The 19,652-nt window shown below is 29.5% G+C and overlaps 2 protein-coding genes across 2 annotated transcripts in view; one reads left to right on the top strand and one right to left on the bottom strand.

The window, feature by feature from the left end:
• Positions 1-4,367: 4,367 nt before the first annotated feature.
• On the top strand, positions 4,368-13,185 carry LOC112694514 (E3 ubiquitin-protein ligase CBL-B). The gene is made up of 6 exons (XM_025570008.1): positions 4,368-5,528; positions 10,820-10,966; positions 11,063-11,194; positions 11,573-11,710; positions 12,386-12,605; positions 12,714-13,185. Exons 1-6 carry the CDS (start codon positions 4,966-4,968, stop codon positions 12,900-12,902), a joined length of 1,389 nt encoding a protein of 462 aa, XP_025425793.1. The 5' UTR covers positions 4,368-4,965; the 3' UTR covers positions 12,903-13,185.
• Positions 13,186-16,506: 3,321 nt separating this feature from the next.
• The window catches only part of LOC112694533 (ryanodine receptor), a 41,958-nt gene continuing 38,812 nt past the window's right edge, over positions 16,507-19,652 (bottom strand). Inside the window, exons 97-98 of the mRNA XM_025570036.1 lie at positions 18,649-18,814; positions 16,507-16,767 (exon numbers count right to left, since the gene is read on the bottom strand). Of these exons, the coding sequence (XP_025425821.1) occupies positions 16,605-16,767; positions 18,649-18,814 (329 nt within the window). The 3' untranslated portion in view covers positions 16,507-16,604. The remainder of the gene's footprint in view (positions 16,768-18,648; positions 18,815-19,652) is intronic.

Raw genomic sequence — 19,652 nt, 5'->3', positions numbered from 1 at the left:
AAAATGTTAGTTATGTTATTTTATAAACAACCGTAAACCGACTTTCAAATCGTCCGCATTCGACTATTTGACCACCATTGTCCACCGCTATATCTATATACTATTAGGACTACATTATTTAAACAGTTGACTTTTCAATTGCGACTGCCAGGACCGTGTGAAATTTCCGTTGCACTACATATACTATTTCACCGGAAACATCAAAACAAAAAACGAAAACGGACCAAGTCGTATGTAAATAATAAATAGAAATGGTCGACTTTATATTATTAAATCAATACATGACATAATATTTTGTTTAAACCTTAAACAAATATCTAAAACAACTTTTACAGGAATAAACTTAATTATTTTATCGTTATATTATTATGCTTTGTTAAAATATTTAAACGACATTTAGGAATATTATCCAACGAGTAACTCATCGTTCAGTCTTAAAGATAAATAAATTATAAAACTGTTATAAAATATCAATATTTAACATCAATAATTACTACCAACTGAGTAATACGAGCAGTGTTGTAGTCAAATAAAAAAAATATCTAGATAAAGGTAAGATAAATGAAATTTAAATTATCTAGATATAGATAAATAAAAATAATTTTTATCTAGATAAAAATTATAAACATTTTTTACATTTTATATATAATAACAAAAAATTGAAACTAAATATTAAAAACATGGTTTTTCTTTTAAGAAGTTTTTAATTATCATAAAAGTAATTCAATTTTATTGATACCTTGGTAATTTAAATTAATACAACTGATATCTAACTAACACGTACTATAAATATTTTTAAGTCTGAAGGAAATACAGGTGGTTTCAATGACATTACATATTTTATTTACAAAAACCTAAATTTGATCAAGATTTAAAGTTGAATGGTTTAATAACACGAACGAATTTTTTATAAAGTTTATTTATTTCTTATTCATAAAAACATATTTTAATTATTAATCACGTACGACTTTGTATTGCTGTTGACATGAGACCATGAATGACTGAAAACTATTGTCTAATGAGTAATGTTTGTACTGTGTATTAATATACAAGAGTACAAACATAATAATTAACAACACTTAAGCACAAGTTTTCTTAAACAATATACTCGTATTACTAAAAACAAAAGTTAGATTTATTTTTATCAAAGTTCATTAGTTATTAATAAAAAAAATCAAATAACAAATAATAAGTACTTTCAAGTCTAACACTTATAACACAGAAGATTATCAATAGTTAAATTACCAAGACGATTTCGTCTCGATGTTAAAACAACACCACTAACAATCTTTCTACATGTGCTGATGAAGAAAGGATTATATTGTACATAAAAAATTTTTTTTTATAACAGCATATTGGTTTAATAAATCAAGCTTTTTTTTTTTTTTAATTCCATTACTTCAATGTTTGTGAGTTCATTAAATTATCCTGTTTTAAACTATAAATTATAATCGGATACGAGTACATATATCGTATATCGAGTTCGAGTGCAGAATTTTTGTGAAAACTCTAGATAAATTTATCTAGTAGGCCATAATTTTCATTTAAATGCAAACTTGATACCAATTTTTATTTTTATCTCGATAAGATAAACATATGAAGTTGTTATCTAGATGAAGCATTAAAATGCAAATTATATGTATTGCATATTTTTCAGAACACGAGTTATTCTTGAAATCATTTACATCCTGCAGGTGTAACCTCTCGTAGATGAATATACAATATATCGTCTTTAATTTCTTCGGTATTTCCAAATTAAAAACGCGTTCATTATGAAAATACGTGGTTTCATATTTTTCAGTACTTTTAAAACACAAAAGTCGGAGTTGTATAAATGTATTCGATAACAGTCGAGTGCCCAGTTTATTGTCCGGTACGATTTTTCGAAATACGATTTAGACCAGTGTAGTTCGTCAGTGCTGTATTCGTGATTTTTTTTTTTTTATAAAAGGGGACTAGTGGCGTGGTGACGAAATCTCAGAACCTGGTGCAGTTATATAAAACAGCCTTCTAATCCAACCTTACAAGGATAATGCGCTTTACTTAACCGTATTTCTGTAGGGTATAGAATATAAACCGACAGTTTTGTCATATAATTATAAATACTATTCGGTGGTTGTTTATTGTAGATACACTACGACTCAGGAGTACTAACCCCTACTATACATTTCTAGAGCTAGCACAATTACATCAGGCAAAATAACCCGTTACCACGCCACTGAAGGGGACTACCAGATTAGCGAAGAAAAAGCCCTCGTAACAGGTGAATAAGTATTGAAAAAAAATAAAAGTAATGGAAAAAGTGTACGGTAACGGTGGATCTCGAACTAATTTAGACAATTTAAGATATCCCAATACCTCCTGCAACCCGTTTTCCTCCATTGATTCATCACTGTGGTGTCTCTCCTCGAGTCTCACTGTGGATTATACTTTCTAGGCGCGCTCCGAATTCGCCCTACAATGCGAACACGGTCGTTTCACACGGCACACTAATTGACCAAACCGAGAGCACGACGAAAAACCAAAGAAAATTAAACATTTATTCATCGGGACTCGTCGGGCAACACACTAATCGATATCCTAAATTAAACGAATTAACGATTTCGACGTAAAACATAAAAAACCATTAAATGTAAAAATTGAACGTGAAATGTACGAGAAATAGACGGTCAAAATTATAAAAAATAAAAAAAATAAGTACCTAGTACGCGAATAGAGCAAGTGTAAATGTAAAGATCTTCGTGAACAGAGTTACAAGTGTTACCAGGGGCGTATTTATGGGGGGGGGGTCTTCTGAAATTTTTGTAAGACGTAGAAAATTACAGTATTTGTATCTTATCCATAGAACTTTTTACATTGATGATTTACCGTGTTTTATGGACTCGATAGAGGTTGAGTACGACTTATGGATAACTAAATGGAAATCAGTAGATCAATCATTACGACCAACAAACTTCATAGATGTTCTAATTTCTTGCGATAAAGTGTTGTATCCGAATATACGTCAAGTACTAAAAATACTTGCTATACTTCCAGTATCAACAGCGTCAGCGGAACGTAATTTTTCGACACCGAGAAGACTAAAAACTTATTTAAGAAATTCTACTTCTGAAAATCGTCTTGTCGGTTTTTAGCATTAAATTCATAGAGATATTTCAATAACAAATGAAAATGTTTCAAACAAGTTTGCCAACAGTGGGAGAGCCAGACGACTTCAACTTATAATTTGATTTTTTTTTTTTTGTTAACTGTATTAATTTTTATATCAATATACATAATTTGAGTGAATAATTTATGTATATATTAGTAGGGCCCGGATTTTAATGCAAAGTGCATATTTTTTTTGGTTGATCATACACAATGCTTTCTAAGAACATAATTAATTTCATGTAACAAGGGTTTCAAAGCTACAAATTTTATTTTGCATTTTTTGCGTATTTCGACGGTTTTTTTGATTTTTGTATTATTGGGTCATTTTGTTGTTTTTTAATGCATATTTGTTCAGTATACTAAACAAATTTAAAAACAAAATAAAATCAAAAGATAAATTATATTCTTAATATTTTAATAGGTTTATCGGGTTTTTTTCCATACACATTGCCAATTGCTTATTTTTAAATTAAATTTTTATCTTGTCATAATTTATTATTGACTGTGGAACGTCATCAGTATTCGGTCAAATAACAAATATCAATCAGTTCCTGAACATCGCGGACGTTGCTCGTAATATTTATATTTTATATTTTTATTATTATTATTTTATATTTATATTTTAATGTATTTAATAGCGTGTTAAATAATGACCAAAATAAAAAAAATATATGTAATTTTTAAGGTAAAACGCATTTTTTAAGGACATTTTTGGCTACTTTTTAGAGCACATTTATATGGGTTTAAGTGCATTTAAATCCGGGCCCTATATATTAGCTATATTTTTAAATTTTCTACAAACTCCCCTGAAAAAAAAAAAAAAAACTGTGATACGCGTCTGACTGTTACGATAATATACAGAGTGTATACGTTTCGGGAGCGAGTCCGCAGGCGGATGGCTGCGCCGTGCGGATTCGTCGAAGATCTTTCGTACAGGGGCCCCCGACCGGACGTGTACGGTAATAACGTTGTGCGCATTATCGGCCGCCGCCGCCGCCGGAACCGGGGTCACGTCGTACGAAGAAAAAAATAATAATAATAATAATAAAAAAAAAGAGAGAAGACCGACGACGGACGTTTACCGTGAAGAGGCGGCGGCAACGATGACGGGAGGGGAGGAGACACGTCACACAATATGTTCGCCGCATCACCGGGCAACGTCGTCGTCGTCTGGATGTTGCGCTCCGCCGGTGGGCCGCCGCCGGTCGTGGCAGTGTGTCGGTCGCGTCGTAGTCGTCGTTGTTGCACACGCGGACCGAGGCGAGAGTTCACACCGGAACGAACGCGGACGAAACGTTGCGCACCGCACCGCGGACCAGTCGAAAACCCGTCCGCTAACCGTCTCCCACTACCCCCGCACGTGATAATAATTGCTCAGTGTTTCTCTGATAACGATACGCGTTTCTCCGTAGCCGTAGACGGAACAATAATAATAATAATAATAATAATAATAATAATAAATACCTGCGACCCGTCTCTATCTACCTAATAATAATAGTAATAATAATAATCGCAACGATGATTAATACCGTTTCAATCTCGGTGTCGAGCGTCCGGATCCCGTGCAGTTAAATCGAAATATCAGTTCTCCGTTCGAGCGGCGCACTCGCGCGCGTCAACACCCGTCGACAACCATGGCGTACAAGTGATTCCGCGTAGAAAGTGTTTCGCCGTCGTTACTACCCGGGACGTGCGACGACGTTGTTACATTTGGCCGCAGCCGTACCTATTCGACGACGACGATATGAACGGTCGGTGAAGCCCTTCCAGTGTTCTCCGTGGCAACATCCGCCCGTTCGGTGCTCGGGCCGTTTGATGTGTTTTCACGTCATGATGTCATCGAGTACGAACCGAATGATACAACCGAGGAACCTGGCTTCGATATTGATGAAACTGCATGGCGCATTCGCGGAAGCTATAACGTCACCCAAGGCGTCCATTGACAAGCGTACCCTTGAGAAGACTTGGAAACTGATGGACAAGGTGGTCAAATTATGTCAACATTCCAAGATGAACCTGAAGAATTCTCCACCGTTCATACTCGACATATTGCCTGACACTTATCAGCGGCTCAGATTCATTTACACACAGTATGAGAATGATCTCTCCGAACTGTATAACAATGAACATTTCAATGTATTCATATTGAATGTGATACGAAAGTGCAAACAGGCCATTAAACTATTCAAGGAGGGCAAGGAGAAAATGTATGATGAGAATTCTCATTATAGGAGAAATTTGACTAAATTGAGTTTAGTGTTCAGCCATATGCTCAGTGAACTCAAAGCATTATTTCCAAACCATCGATTTGCAGGTGATAAATTTAGGATAACTAAAAGTGATGCTGCAGAATTCTGGAGGTCAAACTTTGGAATGAGGTAAGCTAATTTATATTGTTTGAAATGTGGGTTTTAAAAAAATATTTACCTCATATTAATAATAAGGTAATTTTAACCCTAGAGTAACAGTAAAAAACAGTGTATTAATCTTTGAACACCGAATAATATATATTTTATATCCAACAAAATTTATTTCATATGCTTAATAAAACTATTTATTTTTTTTGTATATTTTTTATTTTATTTTTTACATTTCACATTTTACTGATTATTTTAATATCCATAAAATTATTATTTTCAAGGTTTTTTGATTGTTTTTTCGAGTAAATAGTTTTCTTGTGACATAGTTTTCTAAATATGAAAACTGTTATATGTACTTAACATTATTGTAAACTAATCATGATGTCAAATAGTTTCTATTATATTACTATTCTATTACATTAGGAAGACTCCTATATCTATAACAACATATATATTTCCTGTATAGGTTATATCTATATTATATTAGAAATATAATTATTATTTTACTATGACCTAGATAGTAAAATTAATTAAAAATTTTACCAATTTTTGTGTGTTTTTATATTTTTTTAATGTATAAATGAGTGTTAGAAATAGGAAACTAGGACAAACGCGTAAAGATAAATAATTATCAACTCATTCAATATTGAAATTTGTACACATGCTTTATAACAATATTATCAAAATATGATAAAGAAAAAAAATGGATTATGTAAACACAATATTACCACAGTATTAACATTATTTATTATAAAAGATTTAATATTTTATTCGAGCTATAGAATATTTTCAGTTACCAGGATTTCAATTTTTTTATTTTAATTTGCTTTAAAATCTATAAAATATTCCAATCAATTATTAATTAACAATTTATTATTTTAAGTTTTTAACAAATTTAACAATTCAGTTAAGAAGGTTGCTTTTAATTTAAATATGATGTTTTTAAATTTAAATTTATAACAGAAAATATTATATGTTGTTATAATTCCTATAATATTTAAGCATTCAGTTATCTATTGGTTTGAAATTAAAATCATTTTGTTTTTTCATAAAATTATAAATAAATTTAATGTATACAAATTAAATAATTACGCTGAGTTAAACAGTCGTAATATGGCTTATATTCTATAAAATATTGGTCGATAAAGTCTCGTTTCTTTTTAAATTTGATTTCCCCTAAATTACTATGCAGACTTACAAAATTTAATTGTTTTTAATTATATACTTATCAGATGGTTGAATCATACTTCACTACATCTACATCACTTTATTATTTTTAGTGGTTTTTCAGTTTTCATAAATTCTTATTAGTACCTTAACTATAATTTATAATAACATTATTAATTTGAAGGTTATGTAATCATTATAATATAATACATTATTTTATAAATAAAAACAATATAGTAGAAAATAGTTACGTATAAGTTTTAATTTATATTTACCCTTGTAAAATGTTTTTGTTAAAAAATTATAATACCCACATTTATTAATCATCAATTCTTATCAATGAACTACAATATTATTTATTACAATTTATTGAGTAATTCAATATAAGTACATTTTTCAAATAGCACGTAGACTAGTAATGGTTGCTAAATTGGTTGTGTATATAATATATAAGATAAACGGACGTAAGTGCATGATATTTATCCTTACCGAGCTACCTAATCCTTATCCATCGACCTATTATTACATTTACTACAAAGATAAAAATATGAAAACCGGTCATCGTAGATATTACTTTAATATGTATAAGTGGTTGCATCCGTATTGCGTGCAAAAAAAAAAAAAAGGAAACAGATAAATCGAATTGCATGCAACAGTTTTTATAAATATTTCCGCGTTTTTAGTATTAAAAACCTATTTGCATGCGAGAGTAAACAACTTAATTGCATTATGTATGGTTTGTATTTTTATATACGAATTAGTATTACGGAACGTTAATAGTCATGAGTCATTACCAAAAGCTCACATATTATTACAAACATTTGTTAATATAAAATATCTGAATACTAATAAATTAACTGTAACGAAGAATTTATAAATTTGATTGATTTCATAAAGTTTGATATTTAATTGAAAAATATATTGATTTTTTTAAATTTTGTGTTTAAAACAAAAATTTTGTAATTTTTATTTAATACATTAAATCCTTCTAGTATATTAATTCATTTTTGTGGGTAATTTTTATATTATTCCATTTAATAATAATTAAACCTTTCTCTTCTTACTATTGAATATGTATTTTTATTATTAATTTCTAAAAAAATTAATAGCATATATTAGTGAATTATGTTTACATTTTGTGCTAAAAAATCTAGACGTTCGTTGTTTAAACATTTTGTAATTCTGAGCCATTTTTAGATCAATAAATATCGCCCTTTCGTGCATTGTAGCATGACTGATAATATTGCAATATTTGTATTTATAAATTTATCGTATATCATATTTCTCTCGATATTTCTACATAATTGTTAAAGCCTCGATTAAAGCTTAATCATAACTCACTATAAACATAAAAGCAAATTGGTTTAAATTAGTGACAGTGCTTAAAATTTAATTTATATTTTAGTTTAAACTTGCGAGGGGTTATGTCCCTTTAATTTTTTTTATACACTTCCTACATCGATTTATATTTTTTAACTTTAATTTCGTAAAAATTGAGCTCAAGGGACTAAGTGACATTTTTTTTTTATTCCATAGAAAAAGGTAATTATTTTCCCTGCTAAAAGTGAAAAACTGATGATTACTATTATAGTAAAATTATGCAAATGAAAATAAAAATAGAGTACTTAAAAAATTCATCAACAACAAAAGGGCTTTTTAACATAAAATTTTTTTTCCTGAAAATTTAAAAATCATTATTTCCCCAAGGCTGAATATTAATACTGAATACTAGTAACGAATATTAAACTATTATTATAACCACGTAATCATATAACATTACATAATTAAAAAATAACATCGACAATTGATTAATTATTTGGCAATTATTCTTTAATAATATATCTAGTATATCTTTTTAATTTTTAATTTACATTTAAATTGTTGCGATTTATTATAATATAAAAGTTAATAATAAAAATTCTATTCAATCGGATTGAAGTTTTTATGCTAAAATTGATAAACAATTTAATTATCAACTAATTTACTTTATATTAAACGGGTAAACATTATTACTTATGTATTAATAATTTATTGTTGCATGTTTATTTGTTTAATATTATGTTTAATGAGGACAAATATAACTATGCATATGTGTTTATTAATTTTTTATGGATTACAGACGGACAGAATTATATTAATGTCTTAATAATCTTTTTTTACTATTGTTCGTAAACTTTATAGTACGACCTATCATTTTTATTAAACTACAATTTTTCTTCTTCAAGTTGTATAGCTTTTGAGTTATCAAAAATAACTTTATCGGGAGTAATTTTGAGTTTTTACAATTAATATAGTAATTTATATATTATAAGTAATATATAAATCTAGATGGTTGATGTGTTCGTGTGGCTATTCTTGAATTCGTGTTAAATTTTCATATATATTAACTATTGTTACATTACGTGTTCATTGAGTTATCTATCATAGTAATTACAAAAGCTTATAACGATATCAGTACATGCAGATCGTTGAGAAAAATTAAAATTTCGGGTATTTTAGTTATTTATTGTTATTGTATTACTGATATTATATAAAGAGTGCCAAGAATAAAATACAGGTACCATATTACTAAGTGTTTTAAAACAGTTTTTTATCTCTATATAGTAAACGATTAAAAAACCATACAATGAATTAATTTAAAATATAGGCTTAGCGTTTTAATAAATAACAGTTATAATATACCAATCAAATCAACAGTAAAAATGTTTCACTTAAGTATTTCTAATATTAGAATGTTATTGAATCAAAGCTCCTTACCACCGTTAAATTTAACATATATTACATTTAAATAAATCAATTTTAACACGTATTGAACATTTATTTATTAAACCTAAATTGTATTAGGAGAGAACAGTTAGTGTTTGATATATATATATTAGGTATAAAAACAGATATATTTTCTCTTAAATTTTCAAAATATTGAAATATATTTATTAAATATTTTTCTGTGTTGAATTTACTTTGCATTTATAATTAATTATACGTTTGAAAAAAATTGAAAAATAACAAAATTATAATGTGATACAACTATATGACCCATGCATTTAGTTTAGAATTTTTAATTTGAATATTTGACATGATTTTTTTTTTTTTAATACATCTTTTATATTATTGTATAAATATTTTTTGTGTAATTAAATAATAGACCAACTTAAAAATCAATATATAATATAATTACCGATTACTGCTATTGAAACATAACTGCACTCATTATAGACGTATGATTCATCAAGTGCATAAAAAGTAAACAATATAATTGATGTTTACATATTGACAATGTAACTGTTTTAGTAAAATATGTTACTATTTCTATTGATATTATTTAATATTTTCGTAGCACTATAATAAATTATCGGGAATAAACATAATAATAGAAAACACTAACATTTATTTTTTTTTAAATCTGTTGAATTACATTCACAGTACCATAACAAATGTAACACCATGAATTAAAAACTATAAGATAATATTTGTATGGTTGATTAATGACTAAATAATACATTTATGTATACTTTTTGTGTATGAGTCATTAACTCAATTTGATAATAAGGGGCCTATGCGAAAATGTCCAGACTAGGGCCTTTACTAAAGGCCCTAGTTTATTAATATTTATTATTATTATTATGTTAAAATAAATAATATACTATATGTATATTACATAATATAGTAAAAATATCGTTAGAGATAAAGGTAATATCAGAAGAGATTTCGGGGCTCTCGGTTTTGGGGTAAATTGTACACCCAACAGTCCCAATAATTGCGCCACTGTTTTGAGTGTTTCCTAATATTTATATTGGCACAACTCACTTTTAAAATACTTCATACCCTGACCACCTTGTGAAACTCCCCATAAAAAAAATAGTAAACTACAATAATAGTTTAATTTTAAATTAAATAATTTTTTACATGATAATTATATTTTCAGAGAAAAGTATAAATTAGGCAAATCGTCGTCTTTTGTTCAATAAGTGGTTTAAAAAATAACATTAATTAATAATTTTAATATATTTTTTCCTAGTTTTTATTGTTTTATATATATTTTATATAGTTGAAATATGACTTTTTTTAGTGTAGATATTTTCACCAATGAAGTTAACACGTATAAGTAATTAAGCGTTTTTTATTATTATTTTTATATGTAGCACTGTAGTTCCTTGGAAATTATTTCGAAGTGCTCTTCATGATGTCCATCCAATTGTAAGTGGACTTGAAGCGATGGCTCTCAAATCAACAATAGACTTAACATGCAATGATTACATATCCAATTTTGAATTCGATGTTTTTACTAGGTAAAATAATTTTTTAGTTTACCAATAGTTATTGTAATAATAATATATTTAATCTATATCTAATATATTTAAAAAATATATACAAATATTGTTTAGATTATTTCAACCTTGGCCGACTTTACTAAGAAATTGGAAGATATTAGCTGTAACTCATCCGGGATACGTTGCGTTTTTAACATACGATGAAGTAAAAGCTCGTTTAGAAAAATTCATCACTAGACCAGGAAGGTTTGTAATATAGATTTAGAACTTTTTGTATTATATTTATTTGTATATATATATATATATATATATTTATTTTAATTATAGTTATAATTAAATTAGACTGATAGTTTTTGGAAATGAAAAATTATAAATGAGATCAGTATAAGGAAAAATTTCTGAGTTGGTGAGATATAGAATTTTATTGAAGGTGATTTTCCTGAGGTTTAAAAGCAATAAAAGACCATTGAATGATAAATGCTGAGTAAAATAAATATCTGAATTAAAAAAATTATTCTAAGCATTGTTTTGAGCTTAATAAAAATGAACACAAATCAATTTTTTCCTTTGTTTAAAATGTATATATTTATATAACTAATTATTAACCCTATTGGTTTTATTTAGTTATGTTTTCCGCCTAAGCTGCACACGATTAGGACAATGGGCTATTGGTTACGTGACAACAGAAGGCGAAATATTACAGACCATTCCTCAAAACAAATCTCTATGCCAAGCGTTGTTGGATGGCGCCCGCGAAGGATTGTAAGTAGATAACTTGAGAACAAATATATGTCATAATTTTTTATTCCTTTATAAGTATAATGGCGATCCTAGACCCTTTTATAAAAGGGGACGAACTTCATACATGTATTCACATATATATATATTTTACGTATAAAGTCCAAAACATGGCTCAAGTGGACACTATCCGGATAATGTGTACATTATCCATACTAGTTGGATAAAGTAAACGCTTAATATTTAGAATCATAGTTTCGTATATTAACCGACTATTTTGTACATTTTGTACATCAAGCAATGGCTAATGTATAAAATAGTTAATATACGAAACGATGATTCTAAATGTTAAGTGTTTACTTTATCCAACTTGTATGGATTATGTGCCATGTTTCGGACTTTAGCCGTAACATATATATTTTTTTAGTATGGTATAAATAATAAATAACAAATATATGAAGAATAAAAAGATTATGAGGGGACTGTCTCATCGTCCCCTCCTGAGTATGGTTCTGTATATGTATATAAAAAAGTGCTTAAAACTTAAATGGGTTGTTATACATTTTCAATGTTTGATATTCTTTCATACTGTGGCATTTGATTTCAGGGTTATTATTTTTCGTGTTAAACATTTTTTTTGTTTTATCGATATTCGCGTTTGTTCTGTAATAATTTATTTAGACAAATATTAATTTTCAGTTATCTATATCCGGATGGACAAAAAGGAAATCCAGATCTATCGAACGCGGTGGAACAAAGTCCAGAAAACCATATCAGAGTTACTCACGAACAATACGAAATGTATTGCGAAATGGGGTCAACTTTTCAAATATGCAAAATATGTACGGAAAATGACAAGGACGTAAGAATCGAACCGTGTGGTCATCTTTTATGTACTCCATGTCTGAATTCTTGGATGGTAAGTCGTTATTTATCAATAGGAACTTGTTGATATCGCGTTCGATTTTATCGGTTTTACATGGGAACAATTTACTATAACAAAGCACACTTTGGGTTTTTTTTCCAGGAGTCCGATGGACAGGGTTGTCCGTATTGTCGGGCCGAGATCAAAGGCACGGAACACGTCGTAGTTGATCCTTTCGACCCAAAGAGAGTCAAATACAAAACCGTTCCCATCATGCCGATCGTAGTGCAACACTCTGATGACGAAGAAGACGAAGAAGACGATGAAAAAGTTATGACGATATTTAAATAACATACAACGTCGTCGTCATCGGCGACGACATTTTTCCAAAAAAAGGAATACAATAAATAGGTTTTTTCGTCGCTTGAGACCATTTTACTGTGATATAACGTAGGTATGTTTCAATATGTGTCTGCATTGTTAATTTCGATTAAATAATGGAATAAAATTCTCATTGACAGTTTTTTTTTGTCTATGTGGTATTTTTTCTCTGTATGTGATAATATCAATATTTATAGTTTGAATAAGATGTGATAGCAAAAAAAAAGGAAGTGTTCTAAATAAATATATAAAATATTTATTATATTTTTTATTAATGCAGTGACAGTAACTTAAATTTAATTCACAATAGTGATTAATTGATAAGGTAGCTATAATAATTGTATTTATTTTACATTTCTTATAACGTTTTAATATTTCTTCTATCCTTTCATTATATTTGTAGAACCTTAAGAAAATTGATCTTTAAAATTTAATTACAATTTTTTTTACTTATTATGACAACCTATTGTATATCTAAAGTGTTTATCATAATAATTTATGTAATATAATGTGTGTTTATCTATATTATCAATTAAAAGGAATAATCTTAATTAATAATTAATACTTAATCCTAATGAGGAAGTTTAATAAACTTCCTCATTTAGGAATTAAATTCGTGTTTGTTTTTCATCTAAGTTTTTAATGTATACGGTATTATTAAAGTATAATTCTTTTCGTAATATAATATACTAAGACAATCGATAGTTTTATGTAGACAAATCACTTATTTTTTGTCCATTTACAATGAAAATTATTATTGTATAAAATCTAGTTTACAGAAAAGATTTTAGACTCTTGCTCGATTAGTTTCTTTTAGTCTTAGGGTTCATGGTAAAATGATATAATAATTGTATTTATTATTATTATTTTTATTATTATTAATATTATTATTTATCAATACTCTTATGTGTTTAAAAGTTGATTTCTAGTCTCAAAGCAATCTAGTCTAGTTAAGAATTTGTATTTCTCATTTCTCCTATTTATATGTGCATATCTTTAAAATATTTCTTGTTGAGTGATATTTTATATATTTTTTTTTTTTTTACCCGCTTTATGTAGTTATATTTTCTATCCCATTGATAGATTGAATGTTATATATTTCATTGACCTTGTCTACCACTGTTTGATTTGAATGAGTGGGAATCTTGTACGAGATGATGTCTCGTTATGTAGTAACTAATTGTTTTGTTTTTTATTTTTAGAAAAAATCGCTTAGTGAATATTATTTTTTTTTATGTTTATCTATTTGTATATTATTTTTATAAACTTAATAATCAAAATTATTGCCTAGAACATTATTTATGTATCATTTTGTTAATGTTTTTGTGTATTTTTTTAACATTATTTTATCAATTAAGTATTTTACACTACACTGTACACGGTAACCAATGTTTCAGGGGTTTTTTCAAACGTGTTTCAGTCAAATTTACTTTTACTAAGTCTTATTATACATAGTAAACGTAAATTTGACTTTAAAAATTACGTTTACTAAGTCTTATTATACATAGTAAACATAATTTTTTTAAAGTCTTATTATACATTAACTTTTATATTGTATAGGTTCTATGTGATTTTTATATGAATATTTTTACTTCGACCAAACATACATGCTTTAGTATAAATTAAACTATATGTACCTAAATATAATGTAAATGTTATATTTTAATTTTAAGTTGTAACCACATTCTATGTGTAAATATTAATATTGTATATTTATTGATAATATCTACCTTTAAAACATTTGGCAATAATATGTACGACAATTATTATTCTATTAATTTATAAGTAAACAAAAGTAACGATTATTTTAGGGGCCTTTAATATTATTGTAATGTTATTAATACAGGGTAATGTAGTAGTTTGTAAGAATTAATTTCTATGGGCGAAAATGTAAAAGTAAAAATGATATTGTCATTATTATTTCTTATTATTATTAGTCATAGAACAATTTGTTGATTATTCTATTTTTTTATGGCCCGCAAAGATCGATTGACCATTATTGTAATTTTATGTTTATTTTATAAGTTGAAAGGAAACTTCAGTGAAGAAAAAAATTATTGGTATACGACACATAAATACTTGTACATGTAAGCATAAAGTATAGCAATACATGTTAAATATTTATACATATATTATATACAGTATTTTTAGTATCCACTACTATCCTAATTTTTGTAACATACATATTTTTCTATTTGTAAATAAATCGATTAGCTAATTTAAATTTAAACATTTTTTATGATTATTAACTTTTTTTTTTTGTTAATATAAAGCCATGGCCATATACGTTTCCGCATAGCCCTGGCCAAGCCCCCAATATCAAGACCCTAGAAGAATTGGTGGTAATAGTGTGCTCAATATACATTTCTCAATGGATCGCAAAAATGGCCTCTTGGTTTTTAAGAAAATTTTAAATAATATTTAGTTTTTATAAGAAGTTATTTTTTTGAAAAAACTCGGCGTTCAATGAAAATTGACTACACCTATCCTTGCTATATGTACATATTTTATACTAGCGTAAGAAGTATTTTAGAAAATTGCCTTTAGTTTTCAACAAACTCTGCTCAAAAATAATTTCTAAATACAACTATTATTGTGTTTATATTAAAAATGAATCAAGTGTACACATTATCTAGACCAGTGGTTCCCAACCTTTTTTATTCCATTCCCCTCCTTGTACATTTTCAAAAATCTCATACCCTTTTCCCTTAAATTAGAAATAAGATGACCATTTTTTAGTAAGCCGTAGAAAGAAAATTTTGCAAAAGAACTATATTTATACATATACATTATAATATTATATTATACTTCTAATGACATTTTTTTTTATCATCATTTTAAAAATAAAATAGAAATCAACTTTATAATTAATACATTTATCATTCTTAAATACAATTTTATAAATAATCGATGGGCAACAGTCCGAAAATTAATTTGTTTTCGATTTTACTAATTGTAAGATAACATAATCATTTCAACTACAAAATTCTTGTTATACCATCAAAAATATATTCTCCCGTTCAGTATCTGAATTACCCCCCCCCCCCCCCCCGGTTGGGAACCACTGATCTAGACGAACGGATAGTAATTCAGAAAAAAAGAAAAATAAACGATTACAAGTTAAGTCATTGTTATTTTTTAATTTTCGTATTCATAAACTTTCATCGTGTGTACTAATGGTATAGGTACCGTATTACCGTAATAATCGGTTTGGGTATTTTTTTTATTAAAATTCATTAGGAAGACCCCTCGACGACGTCGTGTCATTTGAGGTTCCGACCGAATAAAAACTCGTTTGTTCGTTGATCTATTATATTTATATTGTGTATAATTGACGTTTCTATCGAGAAAAATTGTACAGCCGCAACAACAGTGATATTAATATTAACGATACGCAACTCGTATACACACCGTTATTCCAGTGAAATTGGTGGCGTAGCTCGACCGAGAAATCGATCGACGCACGTACATGATATTGTTGAGATGTAGGACACGTGTACAGACGTTACAACTGATGATAGAAGTAACGCGAACGGACGCGCGTCCTTAAAAACACAACACAATATGATAATATTTTCGGCGTATCGCGACGAGTGGTTACGACACGCAACGTGGGGGGGGGGGAAACAACAACACTGATATAGAATATAAAATAAATACGACGTGCCGTGATCAAACTCCTCCGCCACCGCCCAGCTCTTCCTCGTACTGTTTGCGGAAACAATCTCCCACGGGGAAAAAGTCCCAACACCGTTGCTGGTACATGTTCCACACGTACGTCTCCTGGCCGGTGTACTCCGTGTCCGGTTTGTTGATCAGATGCATCAGGAAAAACCTGCGGAAAACGTCACGTGAACAACAAACATTTGTTTCGGTACCGTAAACCGGTGCACCGTAACTGCGCATGGATCGCTTGGCCATTTTGTAATATACCACCTGAACTCCGCATACAAGGTTTTTTTTTTTTTTAACACCTTAACTCCGCACTTTTTTTTTTTTTTAACACCCTAACTCCGCAAATAATTTTTGTATACATTTTTGTACATAATTTAAAAAAAAAAAAAAACAATCAGTATTCTATCAATTGGCCGTCGTTATATAATTCTATGGTTTTATTTGTTGTAACAACTAAAATCTAATAAAATAAAAAAATTTATAATAATAAAGACAATTTACAACAAAACATCGTAGTCGTTCATATAAAATTAAATGTAATACGATTATAATTTAAATTAAACTAAATATTAAATGGTGTCAAATTTTTTACAAAATTATATCTATCAATTTGGCTGTCGTTATATGTTTTTATTTATAAATTTCATATTGGTTTTTTGTTTAATTCTAACTATCCTACTTTCATTATTGTTAGCAGAATTCATTCGGACGTGAGAATCAGTCTGCATAGCTAATACGTTTTTAATGAAAACTGCAGTATTTGGATGTTCTGGAGTAAATAAATTACCAAATTTGACATGAAAAGACTCACAGTTATTTGTTGTTATCTCCAGTGTTGCTTCTCTTTTGTTCCTAAATACTGGGTGGAAATGTTGCATCGTTTTTTATGTATGTTTTGTCTAAGTACGTGATCATTTTTTTTAATTCGTGAATCCTTGGATTGGCCACTTTTAAAGTAATTTTCAAAACACACTCTTATGCCATGCGGACTTTTGATGTTAAAAATATTTTTAGAATGCGAAGCTACTGTACGTTAATTTTTTTGACCGTGCGGAATTACGGTGCATGCGGAGTTGCGGATTTACAAAATAATTGTATTCGTGCGGAGCTACGGTGCGTCCCCGTAAAAGTCCACGGGAGTGTAAAATAAAAAAATCAATCTTGATCGATCCTTAGTAAAAAAAAAAAAAAAAAAACGTCGAACGAGTACTAGCGTACTTTTTTCCTCTTTCCTCTCCGGTCACCGCCACGAAATAATTACTACGTTGGCGACCATTGAGAAACGATCGCGTTCGACCGGCGCGGAAGCGGGTTGTAAATGGTGTCGTCGAGAGTAAGCGGCGGGACGAACAAGTAGGTTTTTTTGCTGAGATATTCAGACGGTTTTCGATTTTCGTAACCGACGACTAAACCAAAAAATAATCGTTTTCTTAGTGCGCCAACATTTCGTTTCGTCAATCGAGTTCGGAGATTTTAATCGCAGCATACCTCTGCTTGGTGTCGAGCGGTCAGTACAGTATTGACATTTTCTCATTCCTACCGAGAAATCTTGACCGAAACACGTTTACGTGCACGACACCTGTTCGTCGAAACCGATAAAACGACGGGGTGTATTTTTTCCCCCAGTTATTTAACAGGTCTGCGAGATCACGTTCACGGTTGCCGCAGGGTGGTGCGCGGAAATGTTCACGGCGGGTGGCATTAGACGGACGAACCCGATCGCTTTGCCGCCGACGCGTCGTTCATATACGGGGACCACCGGGGGTGGAAGACCGGGAATTCATCTACGGGTGTAACATTTTAAAAGGGTGTAATTTTTGTAATTATTAACGACTAATTTGATATTTTTTCTCTGTTAAATACACTGATATTAGGTTAAAACTCATTAAGTATGATTGTATATTAATTATTACTACAAAAAAAAAAATTCTCGAGAAGAGCATTATAGGTCAACGATAGGGCGTAATTTTAATATTTTCCCCGGGCGTAAAAATTCCTAGTCCCACCTCTGGGTACCATGGCGCTGCGTGAACTAACTCACATGTAGTTGGCGAGGTTGTGCTCTTGTTGCACGTGCGTGTCGAAACCGTGCGGCACCTTGTCGAAATAGTCTTTGCCGATGCCGCATATGAAACAGTTGGACTCCATGTCCTCTTTGACGCTTTCCAACTGGTCACGCAACTCTCCGAACGCGTCGATGATCAAACCTTTGAACGAAACAAACGTCAACGTACGACGAAAATCGCAACACAAATCGCAACCATAATAATTAGCGTAACTTATAAACAGATGGCTCAAGTCAGACAAGTACGTTTGGTATTATGCAATGTTCCATCGGTACGTAAATAATGGTAAGGTAATTAGTAATTAGTTTACCGAGCTCTACGAGGCCGTGCACTATTAATTATTATTACCACTACTGAGACGGTATGTTTTGTGTCCGATCTTTAGCAGGGCTCGAATTTATAGGGAGAGGTTGTGCAGGGGAACGGAGCTCCTCTATTATTTTTTTGATTTTTGAATACTCCAATTATATTTTTTCACTGGGACGAGGGGACGCCACGTTCACTCTAACTAATGTCCAAAATAATTTTTTATTAAAATGTGGATTTCAATTTACGTCAATTTTACAAAGAATATTACGATTTATAATATCAAAACTATTTTTGATATTCGTCTATTAACACGTTGAGCTCCGCTAGTATTATCGTTAAAAATGCCTAGCCTATGTTAGCCGAAATTACGTTTGGTCGACTAGTGACTACGCAGCGCGGTTACAGATGGAACAATGCTATGTAAACATGTACACAAACATACAAAACATATAATTGGTTGAAAATTAATTCATGTGATAAATATAATTCTATTTACGCTTAGTACCTATATTGGTATACGAGAAAATATATTTTCATAATAAAATATTATACGGTGGTTATGATAAGCGAAGGCGTCATCATTTCAGGAAAAATATAAATATTAATGTCTGGTATTAAAGTTATAATTCTGTACATACTTTATTCGTTGTACGGTTTGTTAATAATATTA

This window comes from Sipha flava, unplaced genomic scaffold, assembly GCF_003268045.1.
Source record: "Sipha flava isolate LNK unplaced genomic scaffold, YSA_version1 0_pilon_pilon, whole genome shotgun sequence".
Taxonomy (NCBI): domain Eukaryota; kingdom Metazoa; phylum Arthropoda; class Insecta; order Hemiptera; family Aphididae; genus Sipha; species Sipha flava.
This window is presented reverse-complemented; position numbering and strand designations above follow the sequence as displayed.

Excerpts from the sequence above, each read along its gene's own strand:
- LOC112694514 (XM_025570008.1), top strand. The coding sequence starts at position 4,966 with ATGTGTTTTCACGTCATGATGTCATCGAGTACGAACCGAATGATACAA. Across the intron at positions 5,529-10,819 it reads AGGTCAAACTTTGGAATGAG|CACTGTAGTTCCTTGGAAAT; the intron begins GTAAGCTAATTT and ends TTTTATATGTAG. Across the intron at positions 11,711-12,385 it reads GATGGCGCCCGCGAAGGATT|TTATCTATATCCGGATGGAC; the intron begins GTAAGTAGATAA and ends ATTAATTTTCAG.